General features: G+C 36.9%; 1 protein-coding gene and 1 long non-coding RNA gene across 11 annotated transcripts in view; one reads left to right on the top strand and one right to left on the bottom strand.

Moving 5' to 3' along the window:
* Positions 1-22,936, bottom strand: part of ppp1r12a (protein phosphatase 1, regulatory subunit 12A) — a 95,086-nt gene that overhangs the window by 31,516 nt on the left and 40,634 nt on the right. For 8 of the 10 annotated variants that reach the window (NM_001003870.2, XM_021474999.2, XM_073945940.1 and 5 more), the window contains exons 3-9: positions 19,141-19,259; positions 5,655-5,814; positions 4,925-5,069; positions 4,764-4,838; positions 4,592-4,683; positions 3,226-3,386; positions 3,003-3,133 (exon numbers count right to left, since the gene is read on the bottom strand). In NM_001003870.2, coding sequence (NP_001003870.2) covers positions 3,003-3,133; positions 3,226-3,386; positions 4,592-4,683; positions 4,764-4,838; positions 4,925-5,069; positions 5,655-5,814; positions 19,141-19,259 — 883 coding nt within the window. Of the gene's footprint in view, positions 1-1,163; positions 1,260-3,002; positions 3,134-3,225; positions 3,387-4,591; positions 4,684-4,763; positions 4,839-4,924; positions 5,070-5,654; positions 5,815-19,140; positions 19,260-22,936 lie in introns of all 10 variants that reach the window. The other 2 variants (XM_021474998.3, XM_021474995.3) reach the window with 1 other exon arrangement.
* On the top strand, positions 10,934-15,214 carry LOC141381626 (uncharacterized). Its single transcript, XR_012402089.1, has 2 exons — positions 10,934-13,992; positions 14,097-15,214. It is a non-coding gene; the product is annotated as an uncharacterized lncRNA (long non-coding RNA).

Consider the following 22,936-nt stretch of genomic DNA (forward strand, 5'->3'; position numbering starts at 1 on the left):
AAAGAGATAAAGTTTCTACAAGAAATAAAAATGGTTTACAAAATAATATTTGAATTATATAATTGAAATACAACATGAATATATTTGTCATTAATTTATAAAAAAATCTAAGAGGAATAAAATCCCAAAAATGCTATACCATTTTAAGTATGTCTGCATATTTAATAATTAAACAACAACATAACCCATGAAATAACGTAGAAAATGAAATAAAATAAATATATACAGATATTTTATAAAGAAAACTAGCGCGCATATGTACACACATAAAAATATATATTATTTCAAGCAAACATCCAGCCCTAGTGCATACAAAGTTATCAATTAAAAATATATAATTACAATAAATAATCATTACTTAATGAATAAAAATCATTAACTTAACAAAAACTAGGCCTTTAAATAACATTATATTAATAAAACCACAAACGCCAAACCAAAACATGCCCAATCAGAAACAAGATGTTAGTTTTCACCACCTCATCATCATCAGCCTCCTGGTGACCTGTTTGGGTTTAAAATCGATGAATAAATCCACTTTTATCAAACCCATTTATTCTAAACTCGCCACATGAGCAAATACTTTAGTAAATACTGTAGTGTTTTTGAACCATGTTATAGTAAAGTTTATTACACTGTATATCTTAAAGTATTCGTGACTGTAAAGGAATGCTGTAGCATACTTTAGAATGAACTGTTGTGAACTGATTAACCATAGCAAATACTGTAGTATCCTTTAGATTTTACAACTGCGGCGTGTGGTAGTATAACTTATATAGTTGTTTATGTTGCTATAGTGGTTGCATTACCACATCAACTACGGAATTACATTTGCAGATTATTTAATACTTTATTATAGTAATCATGCATCTTTACTGTAGTATCATTCAAAAACACCATGGTAATTACTATAAATGACTATAGTATTTTTCATGTGGGAAAACACATCAAATAAATCATCCTGTAACATTTAGTCCACCACATTCAGATATAACTACCACACATATAAGATCTCCAACAGAAAACACCACCCACGACATGCAGTGAGCCAGTGACAGGAAGAGGAAATTAGACAGAGCGATCTGTTTGGTTAGGGATGGTCGTGTGGGGAACATACAGCAGGGTTTGCGGGAATCACAATGCTGAACACACCGAGGCCTCACCATCGCTTTTTTGGGCACAAGTGAAATGCCAGTTTTGCGCAAGCCTTGACGCCACAACGCAGGACAGCCTGGCTCCCCCCCAGTAAAGTTATCAGACTAAAGCCATCCAAGACAACAGCAATGAGACCAGAGAGAGAAAGAAACAGATGATGGTGAAGAGAAAGGGAAAAAAAATGTAACAAAACAAAAGAAAGTGAAAACAGAGAGAGAGAGAGAAAGAAAGAAAGAAAGAAAGAAAGAAAGAAAGAAAGAAAGAAAGAAAGAAAGAAAGAAAGAAAGAAAAAGACAGAAAACCCTAAAATAAAATAAATAAATCAAGCAGCAGCAGCAGCAAAGGAAAGAAATTTGTCACGATGCACAAGTAAATAAAAAAGCTTAAATAAATCAAAGGCAAGTCAAAAGCATTTGTTGTTTTGGGACATTTTGGCATTAAGCTGACTAACTTGAGTTTGGTTTATTTTTAAAGGAGATTTTTTTAATAAACATTAATATTGAATAAAAAGTATGGAGAGTAATGTATCATGTTTGTTTAATAATGGTGAACGTAAAATAATATTTCACATTTATGAATTGGAAATGTGCCCAAGTGTAACAGCAATTTCAGCCACATTATTTATTTGTTTCTGTATGTGTGTGTGTGTGTGTGTGTGTGTGTGTGTGTGTGTGTGTGTGTGTGTGTGTGTGTGTGTTTATATTTACAGTTTAAGTCAGAATTATTAGCCCCCCTTAGATTTGTATTTTTTTTTTTAAATTATCATGTCTGATAATATTTTTTTTCTCTGGAGAAAGTCTTTTTTTTTATTTTGGCTAGAATAAAGTAGTTTTTGATTTAAAAAAAAAAAAAAAAACATTTTAGGGACAAAATGATTAGCCCCTTTAAGCTTTTTTCCCGATAGTTTTCAGAAAAAAGCATTGCCTAAATTTCCTAACCTGCCTAGTTACCCTAATTAACCTAGTTAAGCCTTTAAATGTCACTTTAAGCTTAATAGAAGTGTCTTGATAAATATCTAGTCAAATAATATTTGCTGTCATCATGGCAAATAATAAAATAAATCAGTTATTAGAAATGAGTTATTAAAAATATTATGTTTAGAAATGTTGAAAAAATCTTCTCTCCGTTAAACAGAAATTGGGGGAAAAACAGGGGGGCTAATAATTCTGACTCCAACTGTATATATAAAAATACATTTCAGTTTCAGCCATCCTAAAAATTTTTTTTTGTGTGTGATGTGATGACATAAAATAAAAAAATAAAAAATAAAGTGTCATTCTGGGTGTTAAAATGCCTTTTTAAATCTCACAAACAAAAAAACAAAGAGATTGTTTTGTGGGTAGGTAATGTAGTAATACAGTCAATCACAACATAGTTTGGCTCTCCTTGGAAACAATATATATCAAAATAAATAATAAAATTAAAACATGTTTTTATACAATCTAATCAACCAGAAAATTAAAAGCAACCATTAAGAGCAGTTGCTACTGTAAAAATTCTGTCTTTAGTGTAGTGCACTGACTGTTCATTAGAGGGCAGTGTGCACGAGGTAAAGAGCCGTGGAGGACATTTTCTCAATGCACACTACTGCCTGACTTCAGAATTCTGCAACAATTTTTTTCATAAAAATGAATCTTTTACACTCTGTGTTATGTTTACTTGATGACCCCAACAGCATTCATTCTGAAATGTTGCAGATGCAACTTTATGTATTGACACATGCAAAATACATGCTATATAAAGAGAATGAATGATATTTCCAAGGAGAAGTCTAGCTGTGTGCTGACACAAGTAGAAAGGTACACAGACAGGGTTGAGGGATGAGAGGACTAGCGGAGACAATGTACCTTTTTGGTAGGTGAGGTTGGGGTGGTCACCTGGTTGCTTGGGGTAGTAGGTGATGTGACGGTGATGCTAGAAGGTGCAGTTGTAGGTGTACTGTTGGAAACGCTTGACGGAACAGAAGACTTGGTCTTATCTGAGTAAAAAAAAGAGAAGTATTTAAGTAAATGTACTGTAGATTCATACAAATGTACAGTATAATTGTGGGACGGTTGATGTCTCAGGTACCTGCTTCGTTCTCAGACTCCGAGTCTTCTTCCTCCTCTTCCTCACTCGAGCAGCTAGACTCGTCCTTCTTTCCCTCTCCCTCCTCTTCATCCACCTTCTCTGGCTCCAGAGTCTCGATTCTTGGCGCAGTCTTCTCAGGCTCCAGTAGAAGTGTTTCTTTGCTAAAGCACACATGAAGTCCACAGGTGAGCAACACTCACTTGACTGTCCTGAACGGGACTGTACTAGCACAGAAGCTTTCAAACATATGAGAATAACATGTTTTTTTATTAGGTAAAGGTTGTTTTCAAACTCTTTGTTTACTATGTTGAAACATACAATTGGTTAAGAAAGCCGAAAAGCAAAAATTGTTTTGTACGGCAGTGAACGCAACAATTGTTCCAAATTATACATCCTCACTGCAGTTTGCGCATAATTTATGGTTGTGTTCACACTTGGCAAGTTTGATCTGATTAAAGGCCGGGACACACCAAGCTGATGGTCTGCCATTGGGCAGCGTTGAGCTGCTGGTGAGCATCTGTCAGGCTAGTTTGTTTGGTGTGTTCCACACGTCACCTCTCATCAGTTTATGTCGGAGCGAGTTGGCCAGATTCAGCATGTAGAAACAGAATGCTCTGACTGGCTATTCAAATCAGAGCACAAATTAGAGTGTGAGAACAAAAACTGTATTCAGAGGCAGATATAGAAAACGATAAATACATTTGAATACAGACTTAAAAATTAGGAACTTCATAAAAACATCTAAATCTTGCTTTTGCCAAGAACATTTACCATCAGCAAATCTAAAGTCAGTCTTTTCTCAATGAAAAACTCACATGTTGTGATAACTTTCATTCATCATCATTCAATTATTCATCTATAAAAAGATTCTAAGATGTGAACAGGTATGGTTTCTGCTGAACATTAGCCTGGAAAGGCATGGCGCTATTACAAGCCAAGGAATTCTAGACAACTGCACTGACCATTCTTAATTGGTAGAGTGCGTCTGCATGCAGGTGATGTGGTGTACTAGTTATTTATTAAAAATAATTCACTCAGCAAAGTAAATATATGAAAAACATGAATCCCCAAAACAGAAATACCCGATTATCATCCAGAACACTTAGCTATCAAGGCAATGAATGATCCATTTGTATTGCATTCCACAGGGCTCAACGAATGAATGAAACCACGTCACAAAATGGAAAGATTAAGCAGAGAGAACCATTCAGTTGGGTATTGGAAAAGCAGCTCTTAAGGTAAACATAACCCCATCCATTTTCTTTGCGTGCGTGCCTTGGACATTTACGACAAGGTCAAGACATTGGCTAAACAGTATATCAATCTCATATTGATGATCTCCCTCTAACAAGCAGGAGCCATTTACCTCTTCAGTGGTTTCACAGATTGATTATTGTCCCCAGTAGTCGTAGTTTCTATTAAAGGAGACTTCTTAACATCCTTCTTTTCGCTAAGAAGCTGAAACAAACACAGAGCGTGTTCAAGTAAACAGAACCAAGGCGAATTATGAAGATGTGAAACCAGAAGTGAGAATTTACCAGATTCTGTTTCTTTTGCAGCTCTTCTAAATATCCCAAAATATCTTCATCAGCTACGTCAAATGCCGTCTGACCCTGAGAATCAAAATGCAACACTGATCAGGAGTCAGTTCAACTTGGACACATTCGTAGAAGACTGTATAAATGAATAAAAGCCATACCACTTTATTGACGACGTCCATATCACACAAATGCTCTACTAGTATCCGGCAGGCCTCCTCTTTGCCCCAGTGTGCAGCAGCGTGGAGCGGAGTCCAGCCATCGTAGTCTTTAATATTTACATCATACCCTGCTTGGATTAAAAGCCTGCAAATGGTAAGAGTGACAGAAATAGCATGATGAGATTAAACAAATCTGGGTTTCTTGGATTTTGGTGCCGCAATCTAAGCTTGGCCTCATTCGCCAAAAGCCTGGGATATTATGTAGACCAAAAGGCTCAATTTTTCACTGCCTAGAAGGCGCGTCGTGCATGCCAACAGGCCAGCATCACACACAAAAATACGAATTAGATGTGAAGTTTTCCAAGACTCTGCAAGCAGTCGCGTACAATCCTCTTGTTTTGGAGTGGCGACAGATGGAGCAGTTGTCAAAGTCATTCAACTCTGACATCCAAAGACCGAGAGCAGTGTAAACACAGACACTGCCACGCATTCTGAGCAGTTCAATGGCTCATGATAATCTACTGTAATAGACATAGATTAACAGGTTACATACTGTCTAGATACCGAAAGAGTTGAAAGGTGAAATGGGGGGTAGACCAAATATAGCAATAACCTGCATTTTCATTTGCTTCTATCTTCAGCACACTTTTTGGCCGAAGAATAAAAGACAAAAATTATCACAGGTGTTTCCTGAACCCTTTGTGGATGGCAAAATGTTAAGGGCACTTACTTTAAAACCTCAGCGTATCCCTTGGCCGCAGCAACATGGAGTGCGGTACCCCCAGACTTGGTGTGCCGGACGTCGTTGATCTGGCCACTGTTAAGCCACTGTCGTGCATCCCTTAGCATGATACGCTCCTCCTCCTTCCTGGCTGCTTCGATATCCACGCCTAGGGGAAGATAAAGGGAGGGGCAGATCATTAGGATTAGGGTGTGTAGTTAACCTGCAAAAACTGCAGGACATACAAAAAAAGTATATTATGTAAAGTAAAATGTTTGATTGATTTCTGATGTGGCATCCTGAAAGAGCTCATTTCCATGTTTAAGTCCTGTTATCGAACATGTTACCAGGTGTCACTGTGTTGGCTATTGTGAATAGGCATGGGCCGGTATAAGATTCTGACGGTATGATAATCTTGGATAAAAATATCACGGTATCACGGTATTGTGATTACTGCTCTAAAATATTTTTATTTTAAATGTCTGGGTAAAGAAACAAAAACTTTTTTTCCCATTTGAAAACAGTATTTTTCAAATGATTACAGTAATTATTCCAATAAATAATTTTTTTCTGCTGGAGATACTGTGGCCCTAAAAAAAAAAAAAAAAGTAAATAAAAAATATTACTCATACAACATTTTGGCGGTTTTAAAATCTTGGCTTCTCCAAACCTTTTTAAAAAAGGTTATTGTCCCATGCCTAATTGTGAAACAGGATAAAGATTTTTAGGAATTACATTTTTAGTTTCATATAACAGTGCCAAATGTTACATTTGGTATCAAATCTGATAAATCTGATTCTGACTGATTAGTAATTTCCCAAATAAGAAACTATAAAATAAACTAGTACAACATAATAAAAGAGCTTTTACTGACTATTTTGACATACGAGTCAAAGACGAGATGTTCAATTTGTGTCCATGTCTAATGTAACGTACTATATAATTTTATGTAGACAGAAAGCCAGTTAAATGCTGTTTAACGTAGTGTGTAAGATTAAAAATTAACATTGCATCCCATTACAAAAATGACTTATTATAAAGTAACATTACATCCTGCTGTTATTTGCATAACTTTACAAAAAACATAATTTAATTGCATCATCAAATAGAAGAAATACTTGGACAAGGGGAAAACACTACATTTGAATTATTTAGCGACTGGGGCTGCAGGATATTGGGAAGAAAAAAAAAAATCAGACATTGCGATTTTTTATTTCTGTGATTTACAGTTGAAGTCAGAATTATTAGCCCCCCGTTATTTTTTTTCCCCCAATTTCTGTTTAATGGAGGGAAGATTTTTTTCAACACATTTCTAAACATAATAGTTTTAATAACTCATTTCTAATAACTGATTTATTTTACCTTTGCCATGATAACAGTAAATAATAAACACACTTCCCTACACCTTAAAGTGACATTTAAAGGCTTAACTAGGTTAAATAGGTTAACTAGGCAGGTTAGGGTAATTAGGCGAGTTAGTGTATAATGATGGTTTATTCTGTAGACAAAAAATAAAAAAATATAGCGTAAAGAGGCTAATAATTTTGACCTTAAAATGGTGTTTAAAAAATTAAAAACTGCTTTCATTCTAGCCGAAATAAAACAAATAAAACTTTCTCCAGAAGAAAAAATATTATCAGACATACTGTATATATTTAAAAGACTTACATTGTGGGATACAACATCTACAATTTCACCATACGATTGAATTGCACTATTTGAAAAGAATTTATAGTCACGCTTTATTTTAACGTTCACTTCTCGCAATTAGCAAACCATTAACTATGACTTTTGCTTCAGTAAACTACTTCCTAATTTGCTCCTTATTAATAGATATTTAGATATTGGGTTAGATATATAGAATAAGATCATGTCAAATTACACCGCAAAGTCTTTATTGTAAAAATTAAGCAATATGCAATGTATAATGCAATTAAACTTCCAAATGGCAGAGAGTCTTGTGCCTGTATACTTTAATCTCTCTGAGGCCTTAAAAATGTGGTTTAACTCCACAAATCTTGTGTTCTGAACTGTGACATTTGCTCAAATATAATCCTAACTCAAAATTACATATCTACACGATTTGACTATTGCAGATGCATTGCCTACATTGCAATATCAATGCTGAAACGATATATTGTGCAGCCCTAAAAGCGACAAAAATTAGGTATTAATGCTAAATTAATCAACTAAAAGTTTAGAAAAAGCTTACAAACACAATTTAGAAAATCTACATGCATGTTTAAATCTCAATTTTATATCATTTTAAATATCACTTATCCACTGCTATAGACATTAAACAACATATTGTGATATTTCTGTTAAACATATTTAAACACAAGAATATTTATGCATACTTATTCTTGTTCTTTAAACAGAACATGTAAACCAGTCCATATTGGAAGACTGCCAAATGGGTCACTGTGCCTGTGGTTTATATACCCTGACATATACTCAGGCATGTAGAGACCTGACAGCATTACCTAAAACAGGAAAACAACAATAGAACCTTGGGACTATGCACCTTTTGAAGCGACCGACCTATTATCATGCCACAAACTGCTTGGCAACATATTCACAGAGTGTCAAACCAAAACAAAGTCAATGTTTTATACACAGATAAATATAAAGACTGCTGCGTGACCTTTCATTTTTTGTCAGAATAGGTCAGAAAAGAAGTCATCTCGCATTACAAATGAACAGCTAATAGGAGCATGCCATGTGCCTTATATGGCTGTAAGTCCAACTGAATGGCTGGCAGGTGCAGCTGTCGGGGGAAGTGAACTGTGATGTGATTAAGGTGACAGATTTTGATCAGTTTAGCTAAAGAGACGGCGCCTATATTTGACAAGCGTGCTGGAATCAAGCCAGCGGCATGGGACGTGGGATAGAAATATGTTGGAATTTGTATACATATTTCATGACAGAGGAAAAAAGGAAGATATTTTGAAGAATGTTGATAAGCTGTAGCCACTTATTTTAATAGTTTTTTAAACTATGGAAGGTAATGGGTATTAGGACTGCACGATATTGGAAAAATCGAGCATTGTGATATTTTTTAATTTTGCGATTAAGTATTGCGATATGAATACAATTTCACCAGATAACTTGAATATCTCTATTTGGAAATAATTTATAATGTTAGATTGATTGGGATGATATTGCAGTGGGAGTGCATCTCCATAAACAATCGATAAACTTTTTCGACATGGTTGTGGTCTGATCTTTTTGCAGTGCATTTCTGTATTTGCATGTGGTGTGAGTATTTTCATGCATAACAATCTATAAATACAATCAAGATACAATTGAAAAGGTGTTTTATTGTTTTCCGAGTCTAACAGCATTCAAGTTCAGTAACTGAATGATAAAAATAAAAATAATTCAATGCCTGAACACTTTTAAGCATCAAAACCATGTGCCAATGATCAATTATAATACAGACTCAACATTGCATATGCTTGCAATGTGACAATGTGTGAAAGGATCGCATTGCGAAATCGATGCTGAAACAAAATACTGTGCAGCCCTTATAGGTGCGTCCCAAATCGCATACTGTTCTACAAGTAGTATTTAGAGTAGCATCATTTATCTGTGATATAAACAGTGCATTCACATAAAAAAATTCAATTGTACAAAGAATAATCAAACCTATTAGAGTTGGGCAATGTCGACCAATCTGGCATCGTACGATGTCTAATGTGAAACATCACGATGAACGATGGCATCATCATCATGTGAAAAGTGGGGTGGGGGTTTGACAGAGTGCGCGCGACGTGTCTGAAAAGCGAAGAGGAATTCGGGGGTGAGAAGGGTGCACGACTTATTTGAGGATCGGGAGGGAGAGATCATCACTCATTTGCGGGCATTGAGTCTCGCAAATGCAAAGAGACTCCCGGAACCTCCTAGAGGCTTGAGATGTCAGAATATTACGTTTGACAACTATACTGAGATGCGATACATCCTTGATAAACTGTCCAACGTGCACTGCTCTCTGGAGCTCAGAGGAGCGCATGACAGTGTGTGGCTGTGTCTGTGTGTGGTCACGTGATGTGCATTTTCAGCGGACAGAGGGCTGTTCAGAAATGTTAGGTAAAACACGGTGTGAATGTGGATCATTTTCATTCTAAAATGCAATTTTAACACTAAGACGTATTAGTGTAAACAGGGCCTAAGTGTGTATTTTTCGCGAGCTGTTTGCGACGGGGGCGAGGCAGAGGATCGGCCATCGCCAATAGATGAAGGCATCATCTATCGGCCCAACACTAACACCTAATGAACCATTAAAAATAAGTGTGGATGTTATCACGTAGCGGAATGGGCGGAGCTGGCAAAATTCTCTCACATAAGTGATTATGCCACCTTCACATGGTAAATGCAGTTGTACTCATGATAGGTGTAATTTGGTAATTTATTTCAATATAGGTATTATTTGGTAGTTTGGTAATTTATTTCACTAATTTGGCAACCGTTAAACATTGCCAGGGAAAAAATTTAAACTTCTATTTGTTAAAAAAAAAAGTGTTCAATTTGGGATGACACTAAACTCAAACTCCATGGTTGAGTGTTCAAGTGTGTAGCATGTCATTTAGGGCGCAACTAATAAACACTAGATTCTAACATTCTTCAAAACATCTTTTGTGTTCAATAAAATATAAAAGTCTAGAATTACTTGAATTATTTGTATAAGGTTTTCTTTTTTTTGTTGAACTATCTCTTTAAGAACATGGCTTTATCAAGTGGAGCCTGAATGTCATAACCTTTTCTGGTGTAATGGGGTGATGTCTAGACAGTCATTTTTTCAAAACTTATTGTCTTTGCTGCCAAGGTAAGAGGTTAATAATAGGGTTACAGATGAAAATACAGTTCCCCTTAGAATCAACCCTCAAAGTTCATAATTATACAAGCATGAATGCACTAATAATAAAATGGTTGACACACATAAGCTTATAATTACATTAAAAGACAACAATATACTTCAAACATTTGTCATTATTTGTTTGAGGGCAAAAACAAGTTTGTAAAGGCTGAGCATAGCGGTATACTAATTTCAAACGTTCAGACACGCTGGCACTGCAGCAGGCTGGGTCGTAAATGTATCTCACCGCTCGCTCTCAACACAACAAGGATGGCTAAGAGACAACAAATTAAGGTTTATGCGTGTGGTCCAGTGCAGGCGGTTGCATACCTCTCAAAAAGATGCAACTACACATAGCGCAAGCTCTGTGATTGCATGCACCGTGGGTCACGCCAATTACTCGATGCAGATGAAAAAGCAAGCCTATTAGTAGATGGTAACGTAAATGTAACGTAAAGAATAACGATAGCACAAATGAGAAAGTGCAATTTCCATACTTAACAATGTGCACTGCACATTCTCCAAAAAATATATCACTATAACTGAAATGAGCAAAAACCTACAGGACACAGATTTCCACTATGGTCAGATGCCTTCAACGCATCATTGTACAATGCATAACAGAGTAGCTTGGCCTTCTCTGTCGACTAGGAGAGAAATGCATTGAAATTTGAGTGTTTACAAGGCCACCTTGGTGATGTTTTAATGTAATAATTCAGAATTTAATTCCTCTCACTGCTCCTTTTGCTTACACTGAGTTGGGTAAGGTGATTTGGAATATTGGCTTAGACCAGATGGAACATTCTTTAATATAAATTGAAATGACAAAAGTTGGTGTCGTCTTTGGATCAATTAAAGTCAATCACTCAGCAAATAGAGGGTGAATCTATGTTTTGTAATAGTTTGAAGAGTTCTTAATGCGTAGCTTGTCCTGGAAGTTATGTAAACGATAGAATATCTATCTTTTGATAGATATTACTAACCTTAAAGAGTGTTTTTCTTGTTAAATATCAGCTATAAATTTCATTTCTGCCAGATTTTAAAATGACATAAATTCACTCTCCTGATTTAATTTGAAGCATATTGGGTCCTTAATGCTATGGTCCATCACAAATAAAATGACAAATTTTCTATTAATTTCTAACCACATCTGCAGTAACCAAAACATGTGTAGGAAGAAAAAAAAGTCTCACTCAGAACAAAACAAATCCTTTTAAAAGTTGATTGTGTGGGATTTTCTTTTCTTAACTAAACAAAAACAATGTTTCTTTGAGCAATTAATCATTTCTAGGGGTCAGAGGTCAGTATGAACACACGAAAGTTCCAGCAGACAATCGGTTGCACCATCACAACCAAGCTACATAATTGCAGCCATTCTTGTGACTTGTGTGTGCTCACAAACATCAGTTAGTTCTTTATTTGCCAGTGCAAACTGGAGCACCAGCACTCCTCAGCAACACAGGACAAAAGGCTGAGGATATACTGTCGACAGCCTCTCGGGATGCAGATTGCTCAAAATGGTGAACACGTACCGATGTCACCAGTGGCTCTGCTGATTCAACACTGCCAATGGAGAGGGAAAAACAGCTTTGCTTTGTCTTCCGTTCTTAATAGGTTTGAGTGCATTGTGTAACAGACAACTGATGAGCATAATGGCTCTTTTTTTCGTCATCTGAAAGACCAAGGCTGCACATAAGTAAAAACAGGTAGAACAAAAGAGCTCTGAGTGCCAGGAGAATATGCAGCCTCTATAAAAAGTAAGAGACGTAACGACATTCATGAGAGTATTAAACAACAGCCAACAGCACTGACACTAAGGGCCTACTCACACTATGCCATACGTACTGTGCCCAGGCCTGTTTCCTGGATCGTTTGAGAAGTGTGAGTGCGCTGAATCGGGCTCAAGCACGGTTCACTTGGTTGGCCCTGGCCCGGTTGGAAGAGGTGGGCCTGAGCACGGTTCACTTGGGCTTTGGTGCGGTACGTTTGTAGTGTGAGTGCAAAATGAAACCGAAACTGAAACCGAGACGTGACTTTTAAGGGACTGTTTCATATGGATTTATTAATCAATCTTACTGTTCAGTGAACGCAAACTGCCGTAGCTTAATAAATACGCAAACCCCTCACTGCACGACAGCTGCACGCCTTCAGCAGACCTCCTCATTCCTGCAACACGAGGGCTTTATGATTGTTTATGAGCGCCAAAAGTGGCGGATCTGTTCGGCGATCTGACTGCGTGTCACCGCATCCATAAGTACTGTTTGGCGAAATATTTGACTGCATGTCACTGCATATCAAATCAACTAAAACGATATAACTACAGAAATCTCCACTGTGCTGCTGAGTGACAGCGCTTCTCACTGAATGGCACAGCATTGATGACGGGCCGTCGGGGGAGACGGGAGGGGGACAATCGTGCTTTGGCCCGGTCCGAAGCAACTGTACCTAGTGTGAGTACGGCCTAAAACACTCACTACAGGTCAATTCATTAAGGGACACTACTGAAAAATATAGTTTAATGCATGTTAATACCTATTTTTCATCAAAATGCTGTCAGTCAGTCATGCTTACTGACCTTCGACCTCACATTTCACAATTTGCTTTCTAGTAATATACAAGTGTTATTAACAAACCTTAAGTTAGACAGCACACAAACTTCTGAACTTAAAGCATCTGACCTATAGAGTAAATTTCCCATAACACACTCTCACTTTCTCTTTCAATCTGGCAAGTGCGCACATATGTCATTGTAAAAATCTCCCTATCATGACATCTCTACCTTGCATCAGTCTCAGATGAGTACACAGTTTTAGTTATTTGTTTGTGAATGAACAGACTGTGATGTCTCTGTAGGGCTCTGGTACAATTTAGTTGTTTTTTTTCCATTAAATTCTCCCTAATATTGTCGTACAAATAGTATAAGTAAATGTGCATTCATTGTTAAACTGACATTAGATAACTAAAATTGATAATGTCTTCAGTACAGTAGAATTAAATATATTTAATTGATACAAAGAAATTTCTGCTAGAAAGAATGAGGAACAATATAGCCTGTTTATATTCATTTTATAAGTTTTGTTTTTAGACCAAATGTTACACCTCAACTATTAATTGACTGTTAATTTGAGAGGAGAAATGGTAGTGCCCAACTGAGCCTGGTTTCGGTCAGGGTTTTTTTTTTCCTTTACTTTTGTCAATTGGTTAAGTTTGTTCCTCGCCACTAGCTTGCTTGGTTTGGGACTTGTGGAGCTGCACACCGACGGATTTGCTTTTCAATGTTTGGACTTTCAGCAGTGGAAATTAACCCCACTGAACTGAATTAAACTGAACTTTAACTCTGTTTTAATTTACTAGAATTTCAATGTTAAGCTGCTTTAACAGACATCGAATTTACATTGTAAAAGTCCTACATAAATAAAAAAGATTAAGATGAACTATTTCTGGTCACTGTATTGTTCAAACCTTGATGTCATTCATAAGTATGTTCTCTAGGTAAAATTAGATTTTAGCAGACTAAATTTACTCAAATAGGTTTAATTGACTAAAATCTTATAAAATTTAGTTGATTAAGACTACATTAATATAAATTATGTTAGTCAAAAGACTAAAAATGACATTAAAGTTCCCTGTCAAACTGAACACTGCTTTGAATTATTAACAGTTTGCTGTGAAACTGCCTTCTTGGTAAAGAAGTAATGTTTGAATGCATGGCTCAATTTAAACATTTTACTAAGGGCTGGGACACAGCATAGCGATGCCCGGCACCTACTGTGATGTCGCCTCGGGTTGGTTCGCTTCTGGATCAAAAAGCTTCAAGTGAACGCACCAAACAGACAAAAGTCATCATAAAGTGAGAGCCATATTCTGTGCCTGTGCAACTAGTTGTGACTTTCTGTGGCAGCAAGTAGTCTGTTTTCTCATTTTGCAATAAGGAAACCAAACTTCTGATATGCAAAGCTTAAACAAAGCAGCATTTAGCACCAATATCACAGTAATTGTCACTCTCCACAGAGGAATTTGATTGTACAAATATGTCATAGTCCAATAATCCATATCATTTGCAAATATTAGAGAAATTACAAATGGCCTCATTGAGTATGTTTACATGGACACCAATAATCCAATTTTAATACGATTAAGACAGCACTCTGATTAAGAGTTTACCATGTAAACATCGATTACTTAATCCGAATGGCTTAATCCGACTAAAGTCATAATCAAACTAAACAGAAATCAGATTAAGACATGTGGAGGATGGCAATTTGACATCAATAATTTCACATTATTGAAGTGCAGTACAGACATGTAAACACCGCAATTAAACTTTTACCGCATGTAGGATTTTCGCCACATTTTTATAGACAGGACAGTCTATACACAAACGGCTTTGACACCATTCTCTGCACCTATCAAGTCAGTGAATGACCACAGACACATAGTGAAAAGCAGAGGGGTTTTTTCCCCATATGGCGTGTGGCATCAAATTCCATTAAATCAACAAACTCTTACAGCAGTTTATAATCGCATCCAATATCTTGCTTGTCACGAGGGGCATGTATGAAATGTTCCTAAATGAAAGAGCCAAACTGCAGTTTAAGTCGACAAATTAAAAAAATGAAACACTCGAAATTACATGAAACTCCAGAGGAAATGTGGAAAGTGTGGTGACGCAATGACGGTAGTCGAATTATGTGCTATAACATGTAAAACAGGATCATAAAAGGAAAAAAATTCAGGGATTCAAAAAGCATGTAAAAACCTTAATTATTTTATTTTATTGTCTTATTCAGATTAAGGCAAATAATTTGATTACTGATCTCTATGTAAACGTAGTCATTGTGATCCTTGAATGGGCTTGAAATGTTTACTATGTAATTTCACTCCGTCACACTCACGCTCTGATTTGTTGCTGATTAACCAGTCAGAGAGCTCTCTTCAGCTGATGGCAATTAAAAATGCTAAATCGGACCAACAAGCTCTATCATTACTTCAACGAGAACACACCAAACCAACTAGCCAGACCGACAAACAGACGAAGCCCAACGGCTGACTGTTGGCTTGGTGTCCCGGCCCTAAGATGCATTATTTAAACACAAAACAGAAGCATCAATCCAGAGCTCCTCTGTCGTACTTGAGACTGGTTAATCCCTTGGCTTTTGGCCCCACCCACACTTGTCATCAATACCAAGCTGGCCAATCACAGATCTTTTGTTTTGGCTGGCAACCTATGATCCGATCACTGACAATGCATGTTAATTCTAGGTGGAATCTATGATGTATGAATACACATATGTACTAATTCAAGAAAACGACACTCCCAGGAGCTCGGGCAGAATTCGGTGGCTTGAAAGGAACATTTAAGAAAAGGACTTTAGCCTAATGGGGCCTATTGAGTTCTTTTATATAATGTGTATTAATCTTCTTCATCTAAAAATCTGCTTTTGTCAGGCAGATTACATCACTGTCCATGATGAACTGTGACATTTGATTTATTAAGCAGCAAGAGCTGAAAAAGACTGTTGCTTCAGCATGGAGAGGCAGCCTGGTCACCTGATTCCTGTGGCAATGAGCAACGGCTAATAGTTTAGAGAGATGAACCTGCTGAGTGGGTGGTGGTCACTGCTTAAGTTTAACCTCATGACTGGGGTCTCTCTCAAAAGGAGACGGGGAGTGGGGAAAAAAAAGATAATCACATTACCAAGAGGACTGAAGGTATTATACAACACTCAACATTACATAATGCCATCTCTGAGCTGTGTCTTACATTACGATACATGTAGTAAAACCTGGGCTCCTTTTCAATGTTTGATCAAAAGCATTTATTTCAGATGCTCAAACAATACAGCCACATGATTACTGAAGACAGCAAAAGCATAACTGTGTGGCGAACATCTGCAGGGGTCTATCACACACGCTGGCACCCCTTCTCCGAAGCTGAAGAGTGTCCTTCAACCCTCAAATGAAAGCTGACAGCTGCCATTGGCTGAGCCACGTTAGATGCCCAAGAGTGTGGGCTGAATTGCGACTGTTATATAACATGCTCTTAAAGAGTGTGACATGCTAACAAATAAAAGGGCATTGCAATTATCAACAAATTCACGCCACATGTCGAGCTGTTATGAACGACAGAGGACAGCCACAAGCTTGGTTTTTGCTCTCTGATAATCATCTTTTATGCTGCATACAAAGATGAGGCTGTAATGACAGCTACAATAGACTGTTCTTGCAATTCCTGCACTTGAGGAAAAAGTCAGATTCTTCTCAGAAAAAGTATCAGCCATTATGAATCCAAATTGCTTAATTCCAATACCAAGTCAAAATAAAAGAAATTATAAAAATCTTGGCAGAATCTGAAATAGATATAAATTAGAAAAATCTGATTGGTTAAATCTAATATGAAACAGCCTGTGCAGTGCCTAGGGATGGGTACCGAAACTCTGTGCTTTATCGATATCGGTGCTACATTATAAAAGAATGAAGTATCGATAAGCTCTGATGTTAATGGTTCTGCTATCAGTCCTAGATAATTATTGCTAAATAAACATTACTTATGTTAGCATAATTTAACTGACCAACCTTTTCTAATTTACAATATTTGATATTCGCCTGCGCAGTTGGCAATCTCACATGAGAAATGCTTGTGTTTCTGGCGAGCCGTCTAGTATAAAAGCCATTACAGTTCTTGGCTCAGCTTGAAAGCTTGAGGAGTGAATCAAATGGGTTGTACTTCCTGAGTGGACAGCGACAATGTCCATTGCAACAAACGCAACAAGATGTTTTCTTGTATAAGCGGAAACACAAGCAATCTGGCTAAGTGACGGTATCTTTTTAAAGTGCATTAACTGCAATGAAAGTAATAAGTAACATAAGTATGCTACCTAAGCTAGTAAATACATATTATTTTTAACCTTTTTTACACACACACACACACACACACACACACACACACACACACACACACACACACACACACACACACACACACACACACACACACACACACACACACACACACACACACACACACACACACATATATATATATATAAAAATTACTATTACTTTTTTTTTTTTGCTAAATTGTGCGCAAATTTTTGGGAATTCCCTAAATGATACTTTCTAAATAGAATAAGCTTACTCTTGAATAAAACAAGCTCAATATCGAGAAATTATATCATTAAAGGTCACATGAAGTAATTTGAAATGTGCATTTTTATTCAATGTTTGCCGTAATGTCAACCGAAACATGAAGAAAAGTAAGACATATAAACCTTCTCCCCTTTTAAAAAAACAGCATTTTGGAGTTTTGTTTTATCACCGCTCTACCAGCGAGAGTAGTTGAGCTCAAACTCATAAAATGAAAAGCATCTTGAAGGGGGGTGGGGTATGTCAGATACTACAGAGCATTTGACTGTCATAATTTGATAAGAAACTAAAGTATGAGATGACCTAAATAAAACCGTTGATCCATTTAGGTGGAAGTGACAAACTGCAAGCTGCACGTTTATAACGATTTTATATCTTCTATACGTGAATCTTGCTTACAGATATCCTAAAAACTACCAATACAAGCTGAAAAACTACCTGATACAAACATCTAAAAACTGTTTCATTTCATGTGACCTTTAACATCTGCAATAAGCAGTGTCACATTTTTTATTTTGTGATATGTCGATATTACAATGGATCGTTACACCCCTACTTATTTGTCAGAGCCAGTAGCCTTGTGGATCATTCATTCATTAAATCCCAACTCGAGGCATTTTTCAGGTCTCCCACTTTCTATAAACTCTCTCTACAACCCTTTGATGTACCCCTTCTATTTCACTCTCAAAGCCAGTTGTACCAACTTCAAGACTTGCTCAACTGTGTGGCTAAATCCCGTTCACAGATTTCCACAGAAAAGAGTGATAATGCTACACCTCCATCACTAGCTGCACTCAATGCACCCCCTGAGCCAGTGGAGTATCTGTATTATCTGCCACTGATACATCATAGCAAGCAAGAAGCCTCACAGCACCTCAGGCAGAAAGCACATGTCTGAACAGGACTTCACAGTAGCAACAGGTTCCGTTTCATCATTAAGAATGGCAAAGGCCAAAAATAGAAAAACCATTCCACCTAGTTTGGGATCATTACAATGGGTGTGGGGTTAAATGGATCATGTTTCTCTATTATGTAATGCACCTCACTATAGCCTGCCGCACTGAACTCCCTAAATCCTTTATGACTCTGCACACGCATGATATACCTCGGACATCAAGTACCCGGCCGGGTCAAAAGACAAGCTAAGAGTGGACCAGGAGAAAGGGTGCTGTGTGATGTGTTTCTGCTTGAGCGCGGCTCTAATATTAATTCTGAGTCAGTGCACCCGCTGGAGTCCAGCCAAGACTTGCAGCCGCGACTCGAGCGCACGGCAGCTGGGAAAGTTTAGCATGATGTACAAATCACCTCAAGCCATCCGTGCAAGGCAATTCATTTGAAGAAGTCTGACTCAAAATCTTCAGAAAGCAATGATCTCAACTAAAAGATGACGTGGACCTAACGCTGAGCCTTACACCTGGCAGTAAGCCGTACAGCAAGTCATTGTCAGGAAAGATGATGTTTGGAGTGGCTGTAAAATGTGTGTCAAAGCAGTACCTTGCCGGTTGATCTCGTTTTGCAGAAGCTCCTCCATGGCCTCCTCTTCTGCGATATCTAATGGCGTTTCTCCTTCGCTGTTTACTACACCAACGCTCGCACCTTGAGAGATAAGATACCTGCGAAGACATGGCAAGATGTTTAAAATAACAATAGGTGTGATTAGCACAATCATTCAGACATCTGCTGCTATATTGAAAAAAATAAATAAAATAAAAAGTTGAATTAATAAAAAAAGGGGTGTTTTTTTAAGTGACCCTAAAAGGTTGTTTACACCTGGTCATGTGATGTGTTTTATGAGATCAGACAGCTAGCTAAATGATTTGTGGAAGGAGTTTTTACATTTGGCCACATTAATGCATTTCTGCTAAACAAACATTCCAATCTTCAACTCCCATGTTGTCAAGCACTTCCTGACAAAAGTCTTGTCGACAATCCAGTAGTAAAAGCATCAAATAATAATTTGACTTCTAGTTGATCAGTTGAAAAAGTGGCAGAAGGTAGATTTTTCCGATGAATAATCTGTTGAACTACATCCCAATCACCACAAATACTGCATCTAACTCGCATGGACCCAAGATTCTCATAGAAATCAGTCAAGTTTGGGGAGGGAAAAATCATGGTTTGGGGTTACATTCAGTTTGGGGGTGTGCGAGAGATCTGCAGAGTGGATGGCAACATCAACAGCCTGAGGCATCAAGACATTTGTGCTGTCGATTACATACTACAGCAGAGGGCAAATTCTTCAGCAGGATAGCGCTTCTCATTCTTCAGCCTCCACAACAAAGTTCTTGAAAGCAGAGAAGGTCAAGGTGCTCCAGGATTGCCCAGCCCAGTCACCAGGTATGATCATTATAGAGCATGTTTGGGGTAAGATAAAGGAAGAGGCATTAAAGATAAATCCAAAAGATCTTGATGAAATTTGGGAGTCCTGCAAGAATCCTTTCTTGCCATTCCAGTTGACTTTATGAATACGTTATTCGAGTCATTGCAGAAATGTATGGAAGCAGTAGTCCAAGCTCAATCGAGTTATACACAATATTAATTCTTTTTGCAAATTCAGACCTTACTGTCCTAATTAAATAATTAAAAACCAAGACATGATTATATTTTATTTTGGTAAAAATAAGCGTAATCTAGAGGCCTTTGCCTTTCATATCAACCATTTCTGATAGCAAATGATCAATGATCAACTGTCAAGTTACTATTTATTGTTCCTAAAACTTGGATAGGCGACAAGACTTTTGTCAGGTAATGTATACACATTTATCTAGGTTATGTCAACCTAAAATGCAGTGTATCTGGCCCTTTTAAAATTATTATTTTTATACAAACGTAATCTATACATCTTACTCAGCATATAAATAAACATCCCAAAAGGTCAACTTTGGATTTTGTTGCTTGTTGTTTTTATACATGACTAATGTCATCAATCATAAAACTTGCTTTAGTATTAATTTATTTTTACAAAGTAATTTATGTGTGCGGTTTCAACAATCAGATGCATTTAGACCTGTCCATTCCAATGCGTTTTGGAGGGAATGTACACCTACACTTCACAGTCAGAAAAATTGCAAGAAGTGACCAGGTGAAAATGCCCTTAAGAATTCAAGTGATGATCTAAATTACAATTCAGTGAAGGGAAGGGGTCTTCCACTTTAGTTACTGGTTAACAGAGTGGATTCACGCCACTAAGCACATAGAAAGACTTGAGAGAGTTATGAAGGAGAGGCTACCACTTGTCTGAAAGACCTTTTCAGCATTGACCTTGATGTGCTCAACACAGTGCCCTCAGTAACCCCACACTGCTCAGATGGCAGATTCAAGACCGCAGCACTAGAGAACAAGACCGCACGGACCTGCGCTTACTACAGAGTGGGTCTTCTTACACATTTAAAGCAGCTCAATACTTAGTATAAGTCAAACACCACAGCAAAATTTGTTGAAAGTACAAGATCTAAGTGATTACAAACAGCAGCTTGTCTGCAGATATTTTTTAACTAAAACATAATCAGACACATTCTAGGGTATTAATGTTATAAATTAAAGCAGAAAGCAAGCTTGTTGGAAGACTATTCAAACCATTCTCTCTTATTTGTAACTTTTACATGATAAATGACACTTTCAATTGAGTATTTTAGCATTGTGATGTAGCTTAACAATGAAACAAAGGAAGTGGCTTGCTTTCTATTTGACTGCTTTCATTTCAAAAAGTAGCTGTTTAGTTCAGCTGCCAAATAGGGAAGGCCAATTCTCAGAAATATATTATCGTGTTAATCGTGTTAATTTTCAGGAAAAAAAAAATATATATATATCATTATATGTAAAGACAAATAATGGTCAGGTAACACATACTTCTTAAAATTATTTGATAAATTAAGGTATTAAATATGAAACATCTTTATAATTTATCTCTTGCATTTATCTCTAATTATCTTTATAATTTGTCTCTTGCATAAAATGCATAAGCCTTCCTATCAAATTTGTTTAAAAGAAACCCTGAAAAATCTTAATTTACATAGTCTCTTTGTAATTAATTACAATATTTGAGTCATTAGGCTTTATTATGGTTTTATTAAGATAATTTTGTATACAGACCACTACCAATTCCTATTTCTGGCTCTAGAAATATTAGTCCTATCAACAGACACAAAACAGGTCAGAGTACTGGTAATATTCAGGACAAAAGCAAGCTTGTTCTGATTTACTGTTTGCCCTATTTAAAAGTCAGCTGATATTTTCTCTAGAGTGCTGTGCTCCCTATACAGCTCACCAGCCTTCAGTATAACTCAGGCATGACATTCCCTTTTAAAAACACCCACTTCATATAAAAGATTGACACTAACAACAAAAAACTAAGACTGCACACCAATCAAATGTCCATGACAACAATTATCATAACTGACAGGATATTACAACTCATGTTACGATCAAAAACGCATGTCGAAACGCAAAGTGGGTGTCATGCTGATTTAAGATTGTTTTGAAGTTAACTTAGAGCTGAAAAAAAAGCATTTATTTGGTGCCTATTATAACATTGTGATGTTAACTTAGCAATATGCTAACATCAAAGCAGAATAAATTCTCTAAATTTCTATCTGCTATTTTTCTTATTGCTATCAGTGTAGCATTATTTGTGTATCGTTATTCAGTATTTGCTGCCTTCGAAGGGCCCATGGTTTGTTGGTAGAGAACAGTATATGAAACAAAGTTTTTAACAGTCTAATACATCATCAATTCATAGAAGAGGATGTGTTCATCAATTCTTAGTAAAGGAGGAATGGCGTCAAATGTCATTGTGAGTGTCAAATTAAAGGAGCTGCAACTGATTTCAGCCCACGCTAGATGCTAATCCATCACAGTGGCGTAGTGTGAGAACAGAGGTCACTTGGGGCTTTGAGTTTGGGCTGGCCTTTTAACCAGGTTACACATAGTTGGCAAAGCACCCTATCAATGGATCAACTGTGAGGGAAAGGAGAAACAGCACATACAAACATGGTCAAAATGTCATCGTATGGATGTGCTGAAAACCTCACAAAACGCAAGTCTCTTACTATTGACAAGTGCACTCTGGCTTGCAGTATGACTAGCTTTTTTGATTTGTCTATTTATTAATTAGGTGATACAATAAATCTTTGGCACCTTTTTATACAGCTTATGATGTAGTTTGCCATTAAATGTTGTTTACAAAACTGCATTGAATTCGGAGGAAAAAATTTATCATTTTAATCACCCGAGTCTATTTTAACATTGAACGTCCAAGTCTGAAACAAGTATTAATTAAAACCTTTACTTG

The sequence above is a fragment of the Danio rerio genome, chromosome 4 (assembly GCF_049306965.1).
Source record: "Danio rerio strain Tuebingen ecotype United States chromosome 4, GRCz12tu, whole genome shotgun sequence".
In the NCBI taxonomy this organism is placed as follows: Eukaryota; Metazoa; Chordata; class Actinopteri; order Cypriniformes; family Danionidae; genus Danio; species Danio rerio.